This window comes from Lithobates pipiens, unplaced genomic scaffold, assembly GCF_037356315.1.
Source record: "Lithobates pipiens isolate NorthernLeopardFrog02 unplaced genomic scaffold, aLitPip1_a1.2 Scaffold_1, whole genome shotgun sequence".
NCBI classification, from domain to species: domain Eukaryota; kingdom Metazoa; phylum Chordata; class Amphibia; order Anura; family Ranidae; genus Lithobates; species Lithobates pipiens.
The window spans coordinates 108,778,291-108,798,891 of NW_027507685.1; the positions used below are offsets into that span (position 1 = coordinate 108,778,291).

Below are 20,601 nucleotides of genomic sequence, written 5' to 3' on the forward strand. Positions count from 1 at the left end.
TTAACTCTTCCGGACCGCCCCACGTAAATCTACTGCAACGGGGCGGCCCTTCAGCGCAAAATCATTTGCCTGGCCAGTGCTCTGCCAAAAGAGGCAACTCGCCAAAATCACTTCCGGTGACTCTGCGGCCGCAGTAAATGGCAGATTGACGACTTGGCTGTTTTGACAGAACACCGGTTGAGTATGAAAGTTACAACATATTAAATCTATAGTATACACCGTTCCTTAATCCTTCATAATGTGAAATATACTATATTGACAGTGCTAGATAAATCATTACTTTACAGAAAATGGAAAAAATGACAGTTCACAATCTCCGAAGAATCCACCAGAGCGTAAAGTCCTAAAAAGTGGCTATGAACTATCGACTTAAATGTTCATAAAGTGAGGGAAGAAGTCCATCTCCAAGCCATCCACCAAAAACGCCAGTGTGAATAAACTCCACGCTCGGTGACACTCCTTATGGTAATACACTTACCAAAATTCAAAGGATTACAGGCACATCTAATAGTTTCTGGCTCCTTGGATTCCTCAACAATACGCTTCCGGTTTAAGAAGGGCTTGTACAGGCAGAGTCAGCCCTTCTGCCGATGTATATCAGCGTGAGGTGGTCAGCAAGTGGCTATATATTATATATAGATATATATATAAATATATAAATATAGTGTGTGATATAGAGATATATATATATATATATATATATATATATATATAAATATAGTGTGTGATATAGAGATATATATATATAAATATAGTGTGTGATATAGAGATATATATATATATATATATCTATATCACACACTATATTTATATATAGTGTGTGTGTATATATATATATATATATATATATATATATATATATATATATATAAATAATGTATTAAATTGTCGGTCTTTTTTTGTTTATAGCGCAAAAAAAAAAAACAAAAAAAAAAAACGCAGAGGTGATCAAATACCACCAAAAGAAAGCTCTATTCGTGGGGAAAAAACTAAAATCTATTTTATTTGGGTACAGCGGCGGCGCACAACTGCGCAAATGCCAGTTAAAGTAATGCAGTGCCATATCGCTAAATAAATAAAAAAAATGGCCTGGTCATGAAGGGTGGGGGGGGGGGCAAAAACCTACTGCTGGAGCTGAAGAGGTTAAAGTACCAAGAATGAAAAAATAAAAATAAACACAACCATTTAAAAGTCAGACTCTCTTTATTGCAAAACAATCAGTCATACCCACAGTCGCAAAAAACACTAAAAGTAATAAAAAGAAGCGCTTACTTCAGCAGATGCGATAAAAGATGCAGCCATTACCTACAAAATAAGCTGGGGGGGGCTGAGAAGCATTACACATAATAACGGGGGGGGTGTAAAAGAGGAATGTGATAATTAACACCATAACAATGATTGAAACTGGGAAGCCATGGAGAGGGGCGGGGGAGGGGGTAAAGTCTTTTGGGCCGCTTTGTGGCCTTCATGATTGGCCCTCGTGAGCCTGTGTACATAATCCCGGGGGGGGGGGGCAGAAATCAGATCGCTTTTTGTGATAAGTTAAAAGAGGGGGAAAAAAAATAAAAAGAACATCCTCCAATCAGGAAAGTTCTGGGGGCCGCAAAGTCTTTATAAAAGTCCCAACGTGAAGTCCTCCATTAGTCATTTGGGTTGGGGTTGGCATCTGGGTAACTGGTAAGGTCAAAGGTAAGTACTTTGCTGATCACACAGTCACCTTGCTGCAAAATACCAAGAAAAAAAATAAAAATCGCATCATCAATAAAAGGCATGTACAAATCCCCCAAAACCTGAGGATTGGGGGCGCACGTTACTTAACGTAACAGCTTAATCCCAAACTTCATTACAAATGTTCACTTACCTCAGGGTAAACACCAACCAAACTCTCAGCCTTGGTGTAGAACTCCTCCTTAAGGGAGATGACAATTGCCTGGAAACAGGTCATCGATTGCTCTTTAATATAGTTGGCCACCTACAAAAAAAAGAAAAAAAAAGTAACACAAAAATCAGGGAAATGGCACCAAATCTATAAAACCAGCCGATCGGTTTGCTCTGCTGAGGCCGTGTGTCGCATTCAAGCAGAGACTCACCGTTTATAAGCCCATCTCTGACTTTAGCTGTGCAATCTGCTGATCAGTTGCTTGAGTACATTTTCTAAGGCTGATTAGCAGATTGCACAGCTAAAGTGGTTAAAAAAGTTTTTTTTTTTTTATCCCAACATGTTCTCTGCATTAAAAGTAAAAAAAAAAACATTTCATCTTTTGCTCCCCATCACTAAATACTTACCAGAGCCCGATTTCGATCCAGTGTTGTGTTCGAGAGCAGCAGAGCTGCCGTCTTTCTCTCCTCATTGACTCGAAGCCAACGGAAGCCACTGAAAACCACAGCAGGGTTGGGGGGGGGGGGGGGTTTCAAACCTCGATATTGGTGTGTAAATATGCAAGCAGCGTGGCTCGAGATAAAATTCACAGGTGTGCCATAATAGGAGCAGAGGAGGAGCCAGGAGCTGCGGCAGGGGACCCGAGAAAGAGGAGGAGCCAGGAGCTGCGGCAGGGGACCCGAGAAAGAGGAGGAGCCAGGAGCTGCGGCAGGGGACCCGAGAAAGAGGAGGAGCCAGGAGCTGCGGCAGGGGACCCGAGAAAGAGGAGGAGCCAGGAGCGGCGGCAGGGGACCAGAGAAAGAGGAGGAGCCAGGAGTGCCGGAAGAAGACCAGAGAAGAGGAGGAGCCAGGAGTGCCGGAAGAAGACCAGAGAAGAGGAGGAGCCAGGAGTGCCGGAAGAAGACCAGAGAAGAGGAGGAGCCAGGAGTGCCGGAAGAAGACCAGAGAAGAGGAGGAGCCAGGAGTGCCGGAAGAAGACCAGAGAAGAGGAGGAGCCAGGAGTGCCGGAAGGGAACCCGAGAAGAGGAGGAATCAGGGCTGCTCTGTTCAAAACTTGTTTGCTAAAAAAAAAAAACTGTTATACTTACCTGCTCTATGTAATGGTTTTGCACAGAGCAGCAGCTTGCTATGGGGGCACTGGTGTATGCTCACTCCAGAGCCCTGCTCTATGCGTTCATAAGACACTTAGAGTGGCAGCTCAGGCCCCCACTTTCTCCTCATTGGCTCGCTGGCTGTGATTGACAGCAGTTATGCTGTCTCAGCCAATGAGGAGCGCAGGAGTCCCAGGACATCGGAGGCTCTTGTGCACATCGCTGGATCAAGATGGGGCTCAGGTGAGTATTGTGGGGGGGGGGGGGGGGGGGGGGGAAGCCTAGCAACCCATAGAGATCATTACTCAAAAAAAAAAAAAAAAAACCTTCAGCCTTTACAACCACTTTAATGTATTCAGCAACCAGTAGGCCAGAAAGGATGCACATCCATAGAGATCATTACTCAAAAAAAAAAAAAAACCTTCAGCCTTTACAACCACTTTAATGTATTCAGCAACCAGTAGGCCAGAAAGGATGCACATCTAAAGTGATCCTGGGGAGGTGTTCTTTCATGGAATAGTCAGGCAGAAAAGTATAAAATGACTGATATCAAGCATAAAGACCCCGCCCCCACACCTGACGGAGCACAAAAATGATTGATGGCAGAGAAAACTGGGTTGTATAGCAGGGCTGTGTAAATTACAGGAATGACTGTACGAAATCACAAAATCCTTTGGCAGGCAAACAGCCTCTCCTATGTACTTCATTTGGCTACTTCGCTATCTGGCTGGAATTGCATCGTATTTTTGTTGTCCCAACGAATACCATTAATCAAGAAGCAGGACATTAAAAACTCTAGAAATGCCGACTAAGCCTACAAAGAGAGCAGGCTGGGGTCCGTCAGCTCACCTTTCCGATGTTGGTGTTGTCCAGAGCGGCGTCTATTTCATCCAGAACAAAGAACGGGGACGGCTTGTAACTATGGACCAAAAAGGGAAAATGCAGTGAAAATTACATAAGTCAACGGAAAAAAAAAAAAATTAAAAAAATCAAAATACATGGCGGACAGCACTATAGGATTTAATCCACATTGGAGTCATTAATTTACTGATCTGTATCCACAATACAGACCCAATTGGGTACTCTAGCCCAATACGGACCCAATTGGGTAAAGCAGGCTCAGTACGGACCCAATTGGGTAAAGCAGGCTCAGTATGGACCCAATTGGGTAAAGCAGGCTCAGTATGGACCCAATTGGGTAAAGCAGGCTCAGTATGGACCCAATTGGGTAAAGCAGGCTCAGTATGGACCCAGTGGGTAAAGCAGGCTCAGTATGGACCCAGTGGGTAAAGCAGGCTCAGTATGGACCCAGTGGGTAAAGCAGGCTCAGTATGGACCCAGTGGGTAAAGCAGGCTCAGTATGGACCCAATGGGTAAAGCAGGCTCAGTATGGACCCAATGGGTAAAGCAGGCTCAGTATGGACCCAATGGGCAAGCTAGAGATAAACTCCACCAACATGTCCTAGCTGTACCTGTGGATTGCAAAGAGCAGAGCCAGAGCTGCTACAGTCTTCTCTCCTCCAGACAAGTTGTCCATGGGTCGGAACCTCTTCCCCGGGGCCACGCAGTTATAGTTGATTCCATCCAAGTAGGGTTCCTCAGGGTTCTCAGGTCCCAGGAAAGCCTGCCCATTAAAACAAAAACTTATAGTATGAGTCAGGTCCCATAGGGGTCCTTAGAAAAATCCACTAGGTGCGAGATCTTACCTGGGCACTGCTGTTCCTGGACAAGGCTTTGTAGATCTCATCAATGTTGGTGGCTACTGACTCAAAGCAAGCATTGAACCTGTCGAACCTCTCCTTCTTCGTCTGCTCAAAGGCCTGCTTGGCTTTCTTCGCTCGTTTACGAGCCGCTTCAAACTCTGCAACGGTAAGTACGCAGAATGAAAAACAATAAATAAATAATAATACGGCATACAACCCGGTCACTATGGGGTGGATGTACTGAAACTGCTAAATTTGGTGCAGCCCTGGAGAGAAACCAATCAGCTTCCAGGTCTTTTTTTTTTTTGTGTCAAAGCTTAACCACTGGGCACTTAAACACCCTTAATAACCAGACCAATTTTCAGCTTTCGGTGCTCTCACATTTTGAATGACAATTACTCAGTCATGCAACACTGTACCCATATGAAATTTTTGTCCTTTTTTTTCACACAAATAGAGCTTTCTTTTGGTGGTATTTAATCATCGCTGAGTTTATTTTTTGTGCTATAAAAGAAAAAAGACAGAAAATTCTGTAAAAAAAAAAAAAAATAAAATAAATGAATTTTTCTTTGTTTCTGTTATAAAATTTAGCAGATTAGTAATTTTTTCTTCATAAATTTTGGCCAAAATTTATACTACTACATATCTTTGGTAAAAATAAGTACAAATTGGCAGATATTATTTGGTCTTTGTGAAAGTTATAGAGTCCACAAGCTATGGCGCCAATATCTGAAAATTGATCACACCTGAAGTACTGATGGCCTATTTCAATTCTTGAGACCCTAACATGCCAGAAAAGTACAAATACCCCCCAAATGACCCCTTTTTGGAAAGAAGACATTCCAAGGTATTTAGTAAGAGGCATGATGAGTTTTTTGAAGTTGTCATTTTTTCCCACAATTCTTTGCAAAATCAAGATTTTTTTCACTTTTTTTTTTTTTCTCACAAAATTGTCATTATCAGTTTATTTCTCACACACAGCATATGCATACCACAAATTACACCCCAAAACACATTCTGCTATTACTCCCGAGTATGGCGATACCACATGTGTGACACTTTTACACAGTGTGGCCACATACAGAGGCCTAACATGCAGGGAGCGCCATCAGGCGTTCTGGAGCACCCAGGACAATTCTGACATTTCTCTCCTACATGTAAAAATCATAATTTATTTGCTAGAAAATTACATAGCATCCCAAAACATTATATATGTTTTTTTAGCAAAGACCCTAGAGAATACAATGGTGGTCGTTGCAACTTTTTATCCTCGCACGGTATTTGCGCAACAATTTTTTGGACGCGTTTTTTTGGGGAAACAAAAAAAAAAAAAAAAAAACAGTTAGCCCAATTTTTGCAGATGAAGTTACGCCGAGTAAATAGATACCCAACATGTCACTCTTGAAAATTGCACACACTCGTGGAATAGTGCCAAACGTCACTACTTAAAAATCCCCATAGACGACGCTTTAAATTTTTTTTACTGGTTACATGTTTTGAGTTACAGAGGAGGTCTAGGGCTAGAATTATTGCTCTCGCTCCAATGTTCGCAGTGATGCCTCACATGTGTGGTTTGAACACTGTTTTCATATGTGGGCGGGACTTACGTATGCGTTCGCTTCTGCATGCGAGCACATGGGGATAGGGGCGCTTTAAAAAAAAAAAAAAAAATTGTTAATTTTACTTTATTTTAGTTTGACATTTTTTTTCTCCAAAAATAAATTTTTTGATCACTTTTATTCCTATTACAAGGAATGAAAACACCCCTTGTAATAGGAATATGGCATGACAGGTCCTCTTTACGGTGAGATATGGGGTCAATAAGACCCCACATCTCACCTCTAAGCTGGGAAGCCTGAAATAAAAAAAATAAATAAAAGGATTCTGGCTTTGATCGTATTGGCGAGTCGGTAGAAGCACCGGAGGGCAGCAGGAGGGGGGACGTCTATGGCTGGGTATGGCAATTTATGGCAGGGTATTGTACTGCAGAGTATTGGCTGGTACTGCAGAGTATTGGCAGGGAATTGAGGGGTTAAATTGGGTGAGCAGCGATGTGGGCACTGGAGATGCAGCCCACAGCGCTGCTGACACCAATCTCTTCCCCCTCTGCTGTACCGATCGGTACAGAGGGGATGGAGGAACCAGCGTCATAACATGACGCCAGTTTGTTTACAAGTGATCACTCCATCATTTGACGGAGCAATCGTGTGGTAAACGGCCTCGATGAGCGTCCGTTTACCGTGATGCGCCGGGTCCACAGTACGGATGCTCTCGAGTGCGCGCCCCAGGGAGTGCGCGGGAGCGGAATTCTGGGAGGACGTCATATGACGGCCACCCAGAGTTAAGAAACAGCCCTGTAGCCGTCATTCGGCTATGGGGAGGTTGTTAAGTGGTTAAACAAGCTGATGTTAGAAGCAGATTGGCTACTATGCAGAGCTGCACCAAGTTTTGCACTCTAGTTTTAGTAAAATCAACCCCAAATGTTCCTCAACTCCTTTCACTGCCAGAGCCATGCGTTTATGTTTTTTGCATAAGTTTAAAAAAATTATTTTAGGCCTGAAGATTGCATAAAACCCCTATAACATTACAAAAAGCGTAATGATTTTTTTTTGGTGATAAGTTCTCTTTAACTACTTCAATACCGGGGCACTTCCTGCCCAGGCCAATTCTCAGCGCTGTCTCACTTTGAATGACAATTGCGCAGTCATGCTACACTGTGCCCAGTTTACTTTTATATACATTATTTTACCACACAAATAGAGCTTTCCTTTAGTGTTATTTAACCACTTTGGCTCTGGAAGATTTACTCCCCCCCCCCCCACTCCTTTATGACCAGACCATTTTTTGTGATATGGCACTGCCCTGCTCTGACAATTGTGCGGTCGTGCAAAATTGTACCCATAAGAAATTGTAATTTTATTTTTTTACACAAATAAAGCTTTCTTTTAGTGGTATTTGATCACCACTGAGGTTTTTTATTTTTTTGCAAAAAAGTCAAGAGTCTCTAAATTATATTGTTTTTTTGCGACAAACTAAAAAAAAAAAAAAATGTTTTATATATAAATTTTATTTTTTACGTTTGTCACAAAAAAATAAAAAAAATAAATATAAAATTTAGAGACTCTGACTTTTACACAAACCAATCGATATACACTTATTGGGATTTATTTTACCAAAGACCTGTAGCAGAATACATTTTGGCCAAAATTTAAGAAATTCGATTTTTCTTTTTTTATTGAATACATTTTATAACAGAAAGCGAAAAATATAATATTAACCTCCTCGCGCCCGCCCTATAGCCGAATGACGGCCGTAGAGCAGGCGCTTTCGTCCGGGAGGCTGTCCCTGGACGTCCTGTTATTTACTTCCACAATGCGAGCCGCCACAGGCACGCATCGGGGAAGTTCTGCGTTTGCCGTGTCTCCCGGAGACAGGCAAACACAGATCGCTGTAAACGGCCAATCACAGCGGCCGTTTACAGCGCGATCGGCGTGTCCAATGGGAGATGATCTCATATGTAAACATATGAGATCATCTCAGCGCCGCTCTCCCTCCTCACACAGACAGCGTGTGAGGAGGGAGAGATGAACGGCTGTAGTGGCCGTGAGTGTAAAAAAACACGTACTAGTGCCATCTGCCATCGGTGCCACGTACTAGTGCCACCTGCGCCACGTACTAGTGCCATCTGCCATCGGCGCCACGTACTAGTGCCATCGGCGCCACGTACTAGTGCCATCTGTCATCGGTGCCACGTACTAGTGCCGTCATCGGTGCCACGTACTAGTGCCATCTGTCATCGGTGCCACGTACTAGTGCCATCGGTACTAGTGCCATCGGTGCCACGTACTAGTGCCATCTGTCATCGGTGCCACGTACTAGTGCCATCTGTCATCGGTGCCACGTACTAGTGCCATCTGTCATCGGTGCCACGTACTAGTGCCACATGTCATCAGTGCCACGTAAAAGGGCCATCTGTCATCAGTGTCACGTGTCATTGTCCTGGTGCTCCAGGGCCTTCAAAAGTGTAATAGGTAGTCAACAAGTTAGATGTGTAATTTATGCTCCTAGAACACGTGATGGCGCTCCCTGCATGTTCGGCCTCTCTGTGTGGCCAGAATGTGGAAAAGTCCCACACATGTGGTATTGTAATACTCAGGAGGAGTAGCAGAATTTTTTTGGGGGTGTCATTTGTGGTATACACATGCCATGTGAGAGAAATAACCTATTACAATGACAATTTTGTGGAAAAAAAAAAAAAAAATGAAAAATCTTAATTTTGCAAAGAATTGTGGGAAAAAAAAATGACAACATCAAAAAGCTCACCATGCCTCTTACTAAATACCTTGGAATGTCTACTTTGCAAAAAGGGGTCATTTGGGGGGTATTTGTACTTTCCTGACTTGTTCGGGTCACAAGAAGCGAGATAGTCCACCAGTACATCAGATGTGATCAATTTTGTGCGATTCGCACCACAGCTTGTAGACTCTCTAACTTTCACAAAGAGCAAATAATATCCACTCACTTGGGTTATTTTTACCAAAGATATGTAGCAGTATAAATTTTGGCCAAAATTTATGAAGAAAAATAATTTGCATAATTCTTTCACAGAAACAAAGAAATATGCTTTTTTTTTTTTCAAAATTTTCTGTCTTTTTTCATTTATAGCGCAAAAAATAAAAACCCCAGAGGTGATCAAATACCACCAAAAGAAAGCTCTATTTGTGGGAAAAAAAATACAAAAAATTCATTTGGGTACAGTGTTGCATGACTGAGTAATTGTCAAAGTGTGAGAGCACCGAAAGCTGAAAATTGGTCAGGGCAGGAAGGGTGTTTAAGTGCCCAGTAAGCAAGTGGTTAAAAAAAAAAAAAAAATGATTATAATATATTTTATATATATATATATATATATATATTTTATATATATATATATATATATATATATATATATATTTTATATTATATATATATATATATATATATATATATATATATATATATATATATATATATATATATATATATATATATATATATATATATATATATATATATATATATATATATATATATTTTTTTTTTCTTTAATACTACTAATATCATTAATTAGCAACCTATAGTAGGACCGCAATAGTGCGGCGGTCAATCTGACACAAACTGATGCTGGGAGGGAACTGCCACTAATACAGTGATCGGTTATAATACTATACACTGTACTACCGGCACTGGCTGGGAAGAGGTTAACCTCTAAAGGCGATCGAGGGGTTAAATGTGTGGGTTTAACGAAGCAATTTGCTGGTTTTTCCTCCCTGAAAAAAAAAAAAAAAATGCCACATTGCTGCTGAGAGTAGAGAGCCCTGTGTTATTTATGTACATACGGCTCGCTTCTGTCATTCGCCTAGCCGATTGGCCGGGACCCGCTTAATCATCCCGTTGTGGCGGAAGCCGAACGCACACCTTCTACCCGGAAGTACAACGCTGCTGACAGGGGAGAGCGCCCTGTGTTGTTCACCTACACAGAGCTCTCTTCTGTCATTTACTTAGCCAAATCGGGGAGTTAGAGCCATAAAACCATTGGACGGGACCCGCTCAACAGCTTGTGCATAGCAGCAGAAACAGGGGCGGTGGCTGACCTGGACAGTGATGGATCCCGTACATGTAAGTGATCCAGCGCAGCAGGGCCGCTCTGCTGCAGAAAATGTTAAGTAGATTGTCGGCAAGTGGTTAAAAGGTGGCCAATGCACGATATGCCCATATTTTCCACGGTTAAAAGGGCGGCTAATGCACAATATGCCCGTATCTCTCACGGTTAAAAGGGCGGCCAATGCACGGTATGCCCGTATCCCCCACGGCTAAAGGATGGGCAATGCACAATGTGCCCGTATCCCTCGCGGTTAAAGGACGGCCAATGCACAATGTGCCCATATCTCCTGCGGCTAAAGGACGGCCAATGCACAATGTGACGTATCTCCCAAGGTTAAAGGACAACAATGCACCACGTGCCCGTATCTCCCACGGTCTGTCTCATGACGGTCTCACTCACCGTCTGACGTCTCCTGGAACTTGTCTCTGACGCTCTCCAGTTTCTCCATGGCCTTCATGTTGGGGGCGGAAATACGCTGGAGAACGCTTTGCTGTTCGTTCAGCTTCTGTTGTAAAGCGCTCATCTCCTGCTTGATATCATCGTCCGCCACTGCATCCTGCCACCAATATTATAAGAAGGATGGTCAAAGCCCATGTACCGAGAGCCAACACATACTGCCATCCTGAACACCACCTACCTTCAGGTCCTCGGACAGCTCGCTGTAGTCTATTTCAATCAATGCTTCTCTTGCGTACACCGTAGAGGATTTCTGAGAGCTGCCGACCGACTCCTCGCCCTGAGAGCCACCCTACAAAATGATCTAGTTACTTCAAAACGAACAACATTATACGCAACGGTATGATCCAGTCACCTCAATCTTTAGTAATCAATTCAAGCAAACATTTCTTCAACCTTGAGACAAAAAAAAAAAAAAAAGAAGGAGAAGGAGAAGGAGAAGGAGAAGAAGAAGAAGCTGCTGACTTTTATTATTATTAGGACACTTAGCTGTCTGTCTAGGGATCCCGCGCTGTCGTCACCCAGCCGTCTTCAGGTGCAGGCACCGGCATGCTTACTTTTTGGAAGCTGGCTGTTATTGCTTGTGGCATCCCAGCCGTGTGCCAGTTACTCATACGCGAGTTGTGGTGCGCTCCTTGAATGGTCATGCAGCTTTCTGGAGGCCTGTGATGTGTCCCAGGAACAAGGCAGGTACCAGGGGTCTCAAACTTGCAGCCCTCCAGCTGTTGCAAAACTACAAGTCCCATCATGCTTTTGCCTGTGGTAGTCATGCTTATAACTGTTAGCCTTGCAATGCCTCATGGGACTTGTAGTTTTGCAACAGCTGGAGGGCCACCAGTTTGAGATCCTTGTACTAGTCTATTTTGTGCCCTAGACAAAACCAGGTTCATTTCACCCTGCTATGATGAAGTAGTATATGGAGGGAGGGGGGAAGGTTAGGAGGCATGAGGGGTGGGCGAGAAGGTAAAGTATGTGGGGTGGGCGAGACATTTTAGGAGGTACCAGCAGCAGGATATTCAGCTGGCCTGTGCAGAGAGCCGGCCTGTTTCCCCATTTTCCTGCCTGCAGTGATGTGCCTTCCCTGGCCAGGTAGATCTGATGGAGGATGTTCTGTCCCTGTCCTCCTCTTAATGTCGGGGCCTAGGTGTGGGGCAAGCATATGATTGGTTGCTAGGGCCGATGACATCCTAGCAACCAAGCCCATGCTTTCCCACTCCCAGGCCTCAACTTTTAGAGAAGGAGGGGGGCAAGAATGAAGGAGGGGGAAGTCCCGCACTTCACGGCTCCATGTGGCAGCAGGGACTAACTGGGCATTTAGGCGGGGTGCTATGGAGGGGGGTTTCAGACTGAACATGCTCTGGGTTGACCAAGCTGAAAGTGGGAGCGGTTAACCGCGCTCCAACCCCCAAGAAATTAACTAACATAACGTAGGGAGTGAGGGGCAAGGGAAGCAGCGAAGCGGAAATTTGGGTGAATTTGCACTTTAAAGGCCAAGTCCACCCAGTCCGCACCATGTCATACTCGTATTTAGGGAGCAATACCTAACATGGTTACAGGCGGTCTATTGGGCAGATTCCATCTGTAAGAATTGGGTACCTCACCTCCTCCTGGCTGATGTCGTCCATGGTGCCTTTAGACAGAGGGAGCTTTATATCTTGCATTTTGCAGGCTTGCAGCAAGTTGTGCCGATCGCTCCTCTTCTGCTCCGATTTGGTCTCGATGGCAGTGACTTCTTTCTGTAGATGTGTCATTTCTCTGTAGGAAAACAATACACGTTAAATGTTCTCAGTTCAACACCCAAAAAAAAACAAAAAAAACAGGAAAACGGTTAAAAACTTCTTAAAGTGGTGTTGCCACCAAAAAAAAAAAAGAGCTCAAAATTCATAAAAAAATAAATAAAAAAATTGGGAAAATGTTTTTTTTTTTTACTCACCTCTAAATGCCTGTTGCTAGGGGGTCCCTCGTAGTCTGCCTTCTTCAATGCCCAGGCTGGTGACATCACTTCCCCTCGCGCCACACAGTCATCTGGGACCTGTCACGTGTCCCAGATGACTGCGCGGTGTATCACGGCACCCGGCGCCGCTCGTGCATGTGCAGTGGGTGCCCGGCTGTGAAGCCACAGCCGGGTGCGCACAGTAAGAATGCCGGCGCTGCGAGCGGGGAACGAGGGGGGGGGGGGCTTTGCTCCCCCGCATCGCTGGACCCTGGGACAGGTAAGGGGATAGGACGATTATTAAAAGTCTGCAGCTGCAGTATTTGTAGCTGCTGACTTTTAAAAAAAATTTTTTTTTTTTTAGGGCGCACCCCACTTTAAAGGTGTGTATAGCCAAAACTTTATTTTAAAAATTTTTTTTTTAATGCTTTTTAAAAAACAGTTCTAACTATACTGACTTGTTGGCACCCCCCAGCTTCTTCCGGATCTCCTCCATTTGATGGTTCTTGTCGTTGACCTCGGACTTCTTGGCCAGGTGCTGGTTCTTCAGATCTTGCAGCTGAGCCATAGTCTCATCTATGATCTTCATGTGCCTTTGCTCCTCCTAGATAAAGATAAAAAAAAAAAAAAAAAAAAAAAAAACAACAAGTTAAATCAACACTTATGTCAGTTAAAGAGAAACTGCAGTCACTCACACAATATGTAAAAATAAAATAAAAATAAAAAAAACAACATGTTTGCCATTCTGAAGCTTCCCTCCAACAACTTTGCATATTTTTTATATACTGCGATTCTGTACTCACCAAATATGCCGCAGAAATCTCCCTCTGCTGAGCCTGACTGCAGCCATTTTAACTGTGGGCAGCTGAAGCCGCTTTCTGTTCACTTCCTTTTACAAGCAGTGGGACATGACATTCCTGGCAACGTTAGCCGCGCGCACCCCCTGCCTTCCAAGGCTCTCCCTGTGCCACCAGGGAAAGAAAATCCATCACCTCCCCCATCAGAATGGAGCTCTGCCTTGTTCACATACACAGAGCTCTGTCCTGTGTCTCTTCCCGACGATCAGCGGGTGCCGGCGTTCTGTCTAGAAGTGCCCCCCATCGCTTAGTGCCTGGCCTGAAGGGCGCATGCGCCGTACGTAAAGGCACAGCGGCCGATTTTAACATCAGCTATTGAGACAGCGAAGCAGTCCACAAGAGCTGACAGAATGTTTTATTTTCTGTTAGATTGTGCCCCCGCGCTCCCGTGGAGAGTTCCATGTGCATGATGGGCGGATTTCTACACGTTGTGGGTGGGACTAGATGACCAGTGTCGCCCCTTAAAATGGTTGTAAACCCTCCCCCCCCCAACTTTGTCCCATGTAAATCAGCATAAAAACCCTAATGAACACTGCTTGCAGATATCTCCTTACTTGCTTAGTATGGTTGTAATCCTTTTTGTTCTTTAGAATGAAGTCACTGAGCATGCCCAGATCTCTCCTGATTTAAGGCACACTCTCTATTTGTTATCAGGACTTCCTACAGCACAACACTGAACTCCCAGGAGACTTCAGACTCATTCAGAGCTTTCTCCTACACACCATGTGACCACGTGACCACGTGACATGACATACAATGTAAAACTGCCCATTACTGCAGTCTTATCAGCTGAAGCTGATAAGACTGACAGAGGGAAACATTAGACATGGGCACAAGTAAACACTATGAAATAAAAAAAAAAGTCAGCTATGAACAGGGAAGCAGGGTTGACATAGAAACGTTGGATTGAGAAGGAGGCTTGGTTAACAGTACAAGAAGTGCTCAATGTAAGGGCGGAAATACACTCCACTGTGGACTCAGAAAACAATACTTAAGATGGTGCTGCCTAACCCCCGGAAACAATTTTTTTAAAGTTTCTTTAAACACTAAGTAATATGCAATTTCAGCTGGATTACAGTGGCTATAGTCTGATAACTACTTATTATAATGGACTAAATGAAGAGAAGCATCAGAGTGGGAGAGTTTACTTCCTCTTTAAAGTTTTATTTTCCGTCCACAAGAAACGTAAAAAATCCGCCCATCACAAAGTTGTATTTTTTTTTACAGCACCGCCCATCTAATTCCGCCCACAATGTGTAGAAATCCGCTCATCATGGACATGAACTCGCCACGGGAGCGCAGGGCACAATCTGACAGAAAAAAAAAGAAATTCTGACGGCTATTGTGCGCCTGCGCCGTTACAACAGCTGATGTTAAAAATCAGCTTTTTTGCTGTTGCGCATGCACCCTTCAGCCCGGGCACTTTTCAATGCAGGGGCGTTTCTCGACAGAACACCGGCCAACATCCATTGACCGCCAGCCACTGATTGGTTTCTTCTGTAAGAAATCACAGCAGAAGCGGTGCACCCCCCGCAATGCAAAATTACATATACACGATTCTGTATGGAATGGCCACCCTCCGGCGGTATATGCGCTATGCGGCAACCATTAAGTGGTTAAGTGTTTCTGCCTCATACCGCCTGGCAACACAACGACAAAAAAAAAAAAAAGAATCTTCTGTTCACCTTTTTAAGTTTCTCTATTTCATTTTCGTCTTTCTTCACAGATTGCTCCCACTGGTGCACCTTCCCTTGGTCCTCCTTCAGCTGGTTCTTCTCATAGTCAAGCTGGATACCCAGACGGGTCTTTTGGTTCTCAAACTCCAACCTGCAGGTGGGGGGGGGGGGGGGGGGGAGTTATATGCAAGTATAAAATGGAGATCTTTGTCTAAAGGAAGAGATGAGACATCTGCAGCTATAGAACACATTTACAAGGTGCAATTTAATCCCACTACAATGATCACATATCAATATTTTAAAGAGGAACTGCAGTCTGCTCACATAAAATGTGTAATAAAAAACAAAACAAAAAAAACAAACAAAAAACACACACAACCAGTCACAGATCGCTGTAAATGGGCAATCACAGCGGCCGTTTACAGCACGATCGGCGTGTTCAATGAGAGGTAGTTACATAGTTAGTGAGGTTGAATAAAGACACCAGCCCATCCAATTCAACCTGGGTGTCTAAAATTGTCCCTATCCCTGTACATTGCACACTCACATATTCATATACTAGGGCCAATTTTGGACAGAAGCCAATTAACCTACCTGCATGTCTTTGGAGTGTGGGAGGAAACTCACGCATGCACAGGGAGAACATGCAAACTCCAGGCAGGTAGTGGCAGGCAGGTAGTGTCGAGGTTGGGACTCGAACCAGCGACCCTTTTTACTGCTAGGCAAGAGTGCTACCCACTACACCACTGCCGCCCTAAACTGTAAACATATGAGATCATCTCATCGCCGGCTATCCCTCCTCACACAGACAGCATGTGAGGAGGGAGAGATAAACCGCTGAGAGATGCAGCGGTTAGTGGAAAAAAAAAAAAAGTGAAAATAAAGTGCCCATCTGCCCCCACTGCCACGTATTAGTGCCATCTGTCATCAGTGCCACGTGCCATCAATGCCAGGTATCAGTGCCACATTAGTGCCATCTGTCATCAGTGCCACATATTAGTGCAATCTGTCATCAGTGCCACATATCAGTCACGTCTCATTTTCCTGGTGCTCGAGGGCCTTCAAAAGTGTAATAGGTAGTCAACAAGTTAGATGTGTAATTTATGCTCCTAGAACATGTGACGGGAAAAAAATTACATCAAAAAAACTCACCATGCCTCTTACTAAATACCTTGCAATGTCCACTTTCAAAAAAGGGGTAATTTGTGTGATCAATTTTTTATGATTTGGACCACAGCTTGTAGACTCTCTAACCTTCACAAAGACCAAATAACATCCACCAATTTGGGTTATTTTTACCAAAGATAAGTAGCACTATAAATTATGGCCAAAATTTAGGAAGAAAACTTAATATTTTGCGAAATTTTATCACAGAAAAAGAAAAATTCGTTTTTTTTCGAAATTTTCGGTCTTTTTTGATTTATCGCGCAAAAAATTTAAAACCCAGAGGTGATCAAATACCACCAAAAGAAAGCTCTATTTGTATGAAGAAAAGGACAAAAACGTCATTTGGGTCCAGTGTTACATGACTGAGTAATTGTCATTCAAAGTGAGAGCACTGAAAGCTGAAAATTGGTCTGGGCCGGAGGGAGGTTTAAGTGCCCAGTTGTCAAGTGGCTAATAGACAGAAAGATGAAAAATTTACTGAAGGTGCGCTTTAACCTCTTGTCGCTGATGGCATGCATATATGCGGCCCTTGGCGGCTAACAAAAAGCTCCCAATCCTGCTAGCTTTCCGATCATGTGACCACTCTGACAGCCAATCACAGTGGTCACATGATCATAAACCCTGCCCCACCATCCTAAACCCCTTAAATGGCCAGGAGGCTCTAGCGCCAAGGGGTTAAAACAGGACATGGCCATCATAAGTTAAGACAGCAATAGCCATGACTATATTGGATGTGTGGAATAAAATATATTCTGCAGAGAAGACATATGAGCCACCGCCTGTCCCCCCAGCTGCCCATCCCCAGCCACAGCCGCCCTGTCCTAGAGCTGGGCGATTTTCAAAAAAACAAAAGAAAAAACAAAACAAAACACAACCCTCGATTTACAATTCCTCGCGGACTAGGCTGAAGCCGTGGCCTTGCCTAAAAACTCCTGCCACAGTACCTCAGGACCAGCACGGTGGTGGAAAAAAAAAAAATCAGTTTGCTTAAATTTTTAATCAATTTGACCTCTCAACACGATTCAAGATTTAACATCTATTTTTTCCCCTGCCTTACTCTGGCCACAACCATCCTGTTCCCTGGCCACAACCGCCCCGACCCCTGGCCACCACAACCGCCCCCTCCCCAGCCACCAATTGAACATACCTCTTCTTTGCAATCTCGTTCTGTCTCTTCACCTTCTCTTCCTCAAACTCCCGGATGTTCCGCACACCGATCTCCAGGCAGAACTCCTCAAACACCTCGTCTTCCACCTAAGAACACAGGATAAAGTCCAAAACTCTCAGGATTAGGCAGATGACAGGTTTTATTATATAAATTGAATCTCATAATAAATGGAATTGCAGCCACAAAAGAAAAACAATTCTCAAATATATTACAGAACCAGAGTATATTTTCAGTGGAGTACTCCAGGAGAGAAGTCTAAACAACAATGGCGTCTACAATACCAGGAGGGCCTCTGAGCTCCTGGATATGGGAATACAAAGCAGATATTTCATCACTCACCAAATTCATCTTCTCCTTCAAGTCCTTCATCTCCCTGTCCCGGCTCTGAATGATCCTTTTGATGTCATTGATACGGGGGTTGAAGTTGGCCAGCTCACTTTCCAGCTTGGATTTTTCCTGGGTAAGAAATGTACATTTTGTATTCTCAACTTGACACTAAAGCCTGTCTTTGGAGCCCATATTCTCTGCCCCTCCCCCCCACTAGCCCATTAGAAAAGGTTTAATGCAAGAGGCTTTTCCTGGGCTATGGGATCGGTTTTCACTGTAATCACATGATTGAAACCAGTCTTATGGTTTCTTGAAGCTTCCTATATAAACACATCGGTACCTTGGATTATGAGCATAATTCATCCCAGAAGCACGCTTGTAATCCAAAGCTTGTATATCAAAAGCAAGTTTCCCCATAGAAGTCAATGGAAACTCACATAATTCGTTCCACAGCGACTGCTATTGGATGCAGTACTGCATGTGGCCAGAGGTGGGGGGGGAAGGGAGTCGGAGACACTCGGGAACGGGGATCAGCGAATTTTAGTGGCACTGTGACATTGTGGCGGACAAATCTAACCCCAAGTGACACTTTTTGGTGACCAGTGCTATAAAAACACACCGATCACTGTATAAATAACACTGGCAAGGAAGGGGGTTAACACTAGGGGGTGAACAAAGGGTTAATTGTTCCCCTAGGAAGGGGCTTTATAACTGTCAGGGGGGATGGACTGACAGTAGCTCTCTACACCCCTGTCAGAACAGGTATCTGTCTCATTTACATAGACAAGCCCCGTTTTGCCTCTCTTGACCGCGAACTGCTGGTGGACATAGAGTCCGCTGGACCCACGGGTGAGCTCCCGAGAGCGTGTGCCCGCTGTATCTAATGCATGGACCGACGTACAGGTATGTCGGTTCGCGCACCCGGACCGCCCTGCCGCAGTATGTGGGCAATCTGGAAGTGGTTAAAAAGAATTAAGGGAATTTTTTTTCTTTTTTGAATTGTACTAGGTGGATGCAGCATAAGTCCGATGCAGCATCTGTCCCCAAGACCGAGTGATCAAATTCCACCGATCACTTGGTTCTCAAAGCCCCGCAAGCAGAAAGCTTGTGACTGGCTACCTGGAGCGCTGGGCTGTGGAGGGGGGATGGGTAGGAGTGGCCTGAGTGGCTCGTCAAGAGGCTGAATCGGGTGCCGATCTTGGCCCGTGGGCGGATCCCCACTACACGGTGGCTCTCTTTCCCGATCATGGATCGGCTCTGGGACGTCAGCTTGCCGTCTTCTGAAAACGGGTCACAGGAGGGCAGAACGAAGTGCGCTCCTGTGATCCACAAGAGAAGTACAGCTAGACGACCTTTCCCCCTACTTCTCCTTTCAGACTCCAGGAGGAGAAGCGGCGTATTACCTGCATGTTCATCGCCAAGTGTCGGGTTTTGGTCTGCTCCAGATCGCTCTGTGAATATTTAAGTCTCATCTGCAGGCCGTGTGCCTGAGACTGGACCTGTCTTAGCTCGGCCTCCTTGCGCTTTGCTTTCATTTGCTCCTAAAAAGAAAGAGAAGGAAAAAAAAGAAAAAATAAAATAATAAAAAAAAAAAAAACACACGGACGAGTGTGTTAGATCTGTGGACCCGTTCTTCACTGTACACGTTAATTCCATCCACCTCCCATCACTGAGTTAAAAAGTTGATTATGTCTATGTAATACACGCACTCTTAGATGGCAGAACATGATGACAGCAAACATTACGCACACAAAAGACCTCGTTCACACGGGACGTTTATATGCGTATCTCTCACATGAGCCATGTTTTCCCAACATGGGAATGCACAGGCGTTCCACACGGGGGACACAGTGATACGCCTCATGTGAACTAACACAAAACGCTCACACTGCTTTGGCCACTATGAGGAAGTGACATCACTCAGCCAACCTGGGCACTTACTGATCTAACACACAAAAGACACATAAATATGCACACAAACACACAAAAATGCACACACAAAAACACACACACACACACACACACACTATGCAACTGACCTTAAGCTCTTCTGTTAGTTTTTCCTTCTTTTCCTTGAGTTTATCCACCGCTTTTTCGTCCCATCGCCTGGCTTTGGCTTTCAAGTCGCTGGCACCTCCAGAGATCACACCAGACTTCTGGAACAAAGTACCGTCCAAAGCAACCGTCTGCCATGGGGAAGATGAAGGAATTGTTAGAGAACTATATTGTTTCAAGTCCAAAAAATAAATGAAAAAAAAAAAAAAAAAAAAGGGGGGGGGGGATCAAGCTCGGAATTGTGCTTTAAAAATTCTAAGTTGACCTTTTGTAACATGTTATGCCTATATTCAGGGTGCAAGATGTTACTGTTTACGGTAGCCAGCTCGCCCCCCCCCCCCACCCCCGATGTGACAGCGAGCGGATCTCTTCCCCGCACAATTGACAAAAATAATATGTAGCCTTGCAAGGCTCCACCCACCCAGCCACGCCATTTATTCACAGAGTTCTGTGAATGGGAGAGCGACAAACATAGACACGGCCTTTGCGACTGTCAGCTTGTAGTTTCTCAAAGAACTATCGAGGCGCTGTTGAACACTCTAGAACTCACAGGTGCCCAACCGGCATCCCTCCAGCTGTTGCGAAACTACAAGTCCCATGAGGCTTTGCAAGGCTGACAGTTCCAAGCATGACTTCCAAAAGGCAGAG

At 44.3% G+C, this 20,601-nt stretch overlaps 1 protein-coding gene across 1 annotated transcript in view; it reads right to left on the reverse strand.

Moving 5' to 3' along the window:
• Positions 1-1,184: 1,184 nt before the first annotated feature.
• The window catches only part of SMC1A (structural maintenance of chromosomes 1A), a 37,331-nt gene continuing 17,914 nt past the window's right edge, over positions 1,185-20,601 (reverse strand). Inside the window, 14 exon segments of the mRNA XM_077473689.1 lie at positions 1,185-1,721; positions 1,862-1,972; positions 3,820-3,889; positions 4,443-4,594; positions 4,677-4,831; positions 10,714-10,870; positions 10,952-11,062; positions 12,372-12,525; positions 13,162-13,307; positions 15,246-15,387; positions 17,551-17,657; positions 17,911-18,027; positions 19,302-19,439; positions 19,938-20,084. Of these exon segments, the coding sequence (XP_077329815.1) occupies positions 1,641-1,721; positions 1,862-1,972; positions 3,820-3,889; positions 4,443-4,594; positions 4,677-4,831; positions 10,714-10,870; positions 10,952-11,062; positions 12,372-12,525; positions 13,162-13,307; positions 15,246-15,387; positions 17,551-17,657; positions 17,911-18,027; positions 19,302-19,439; positions 19,938-20,084 (1,788 nt within the window). The 3' untranslated portion in view covers positions 1,185-1,640.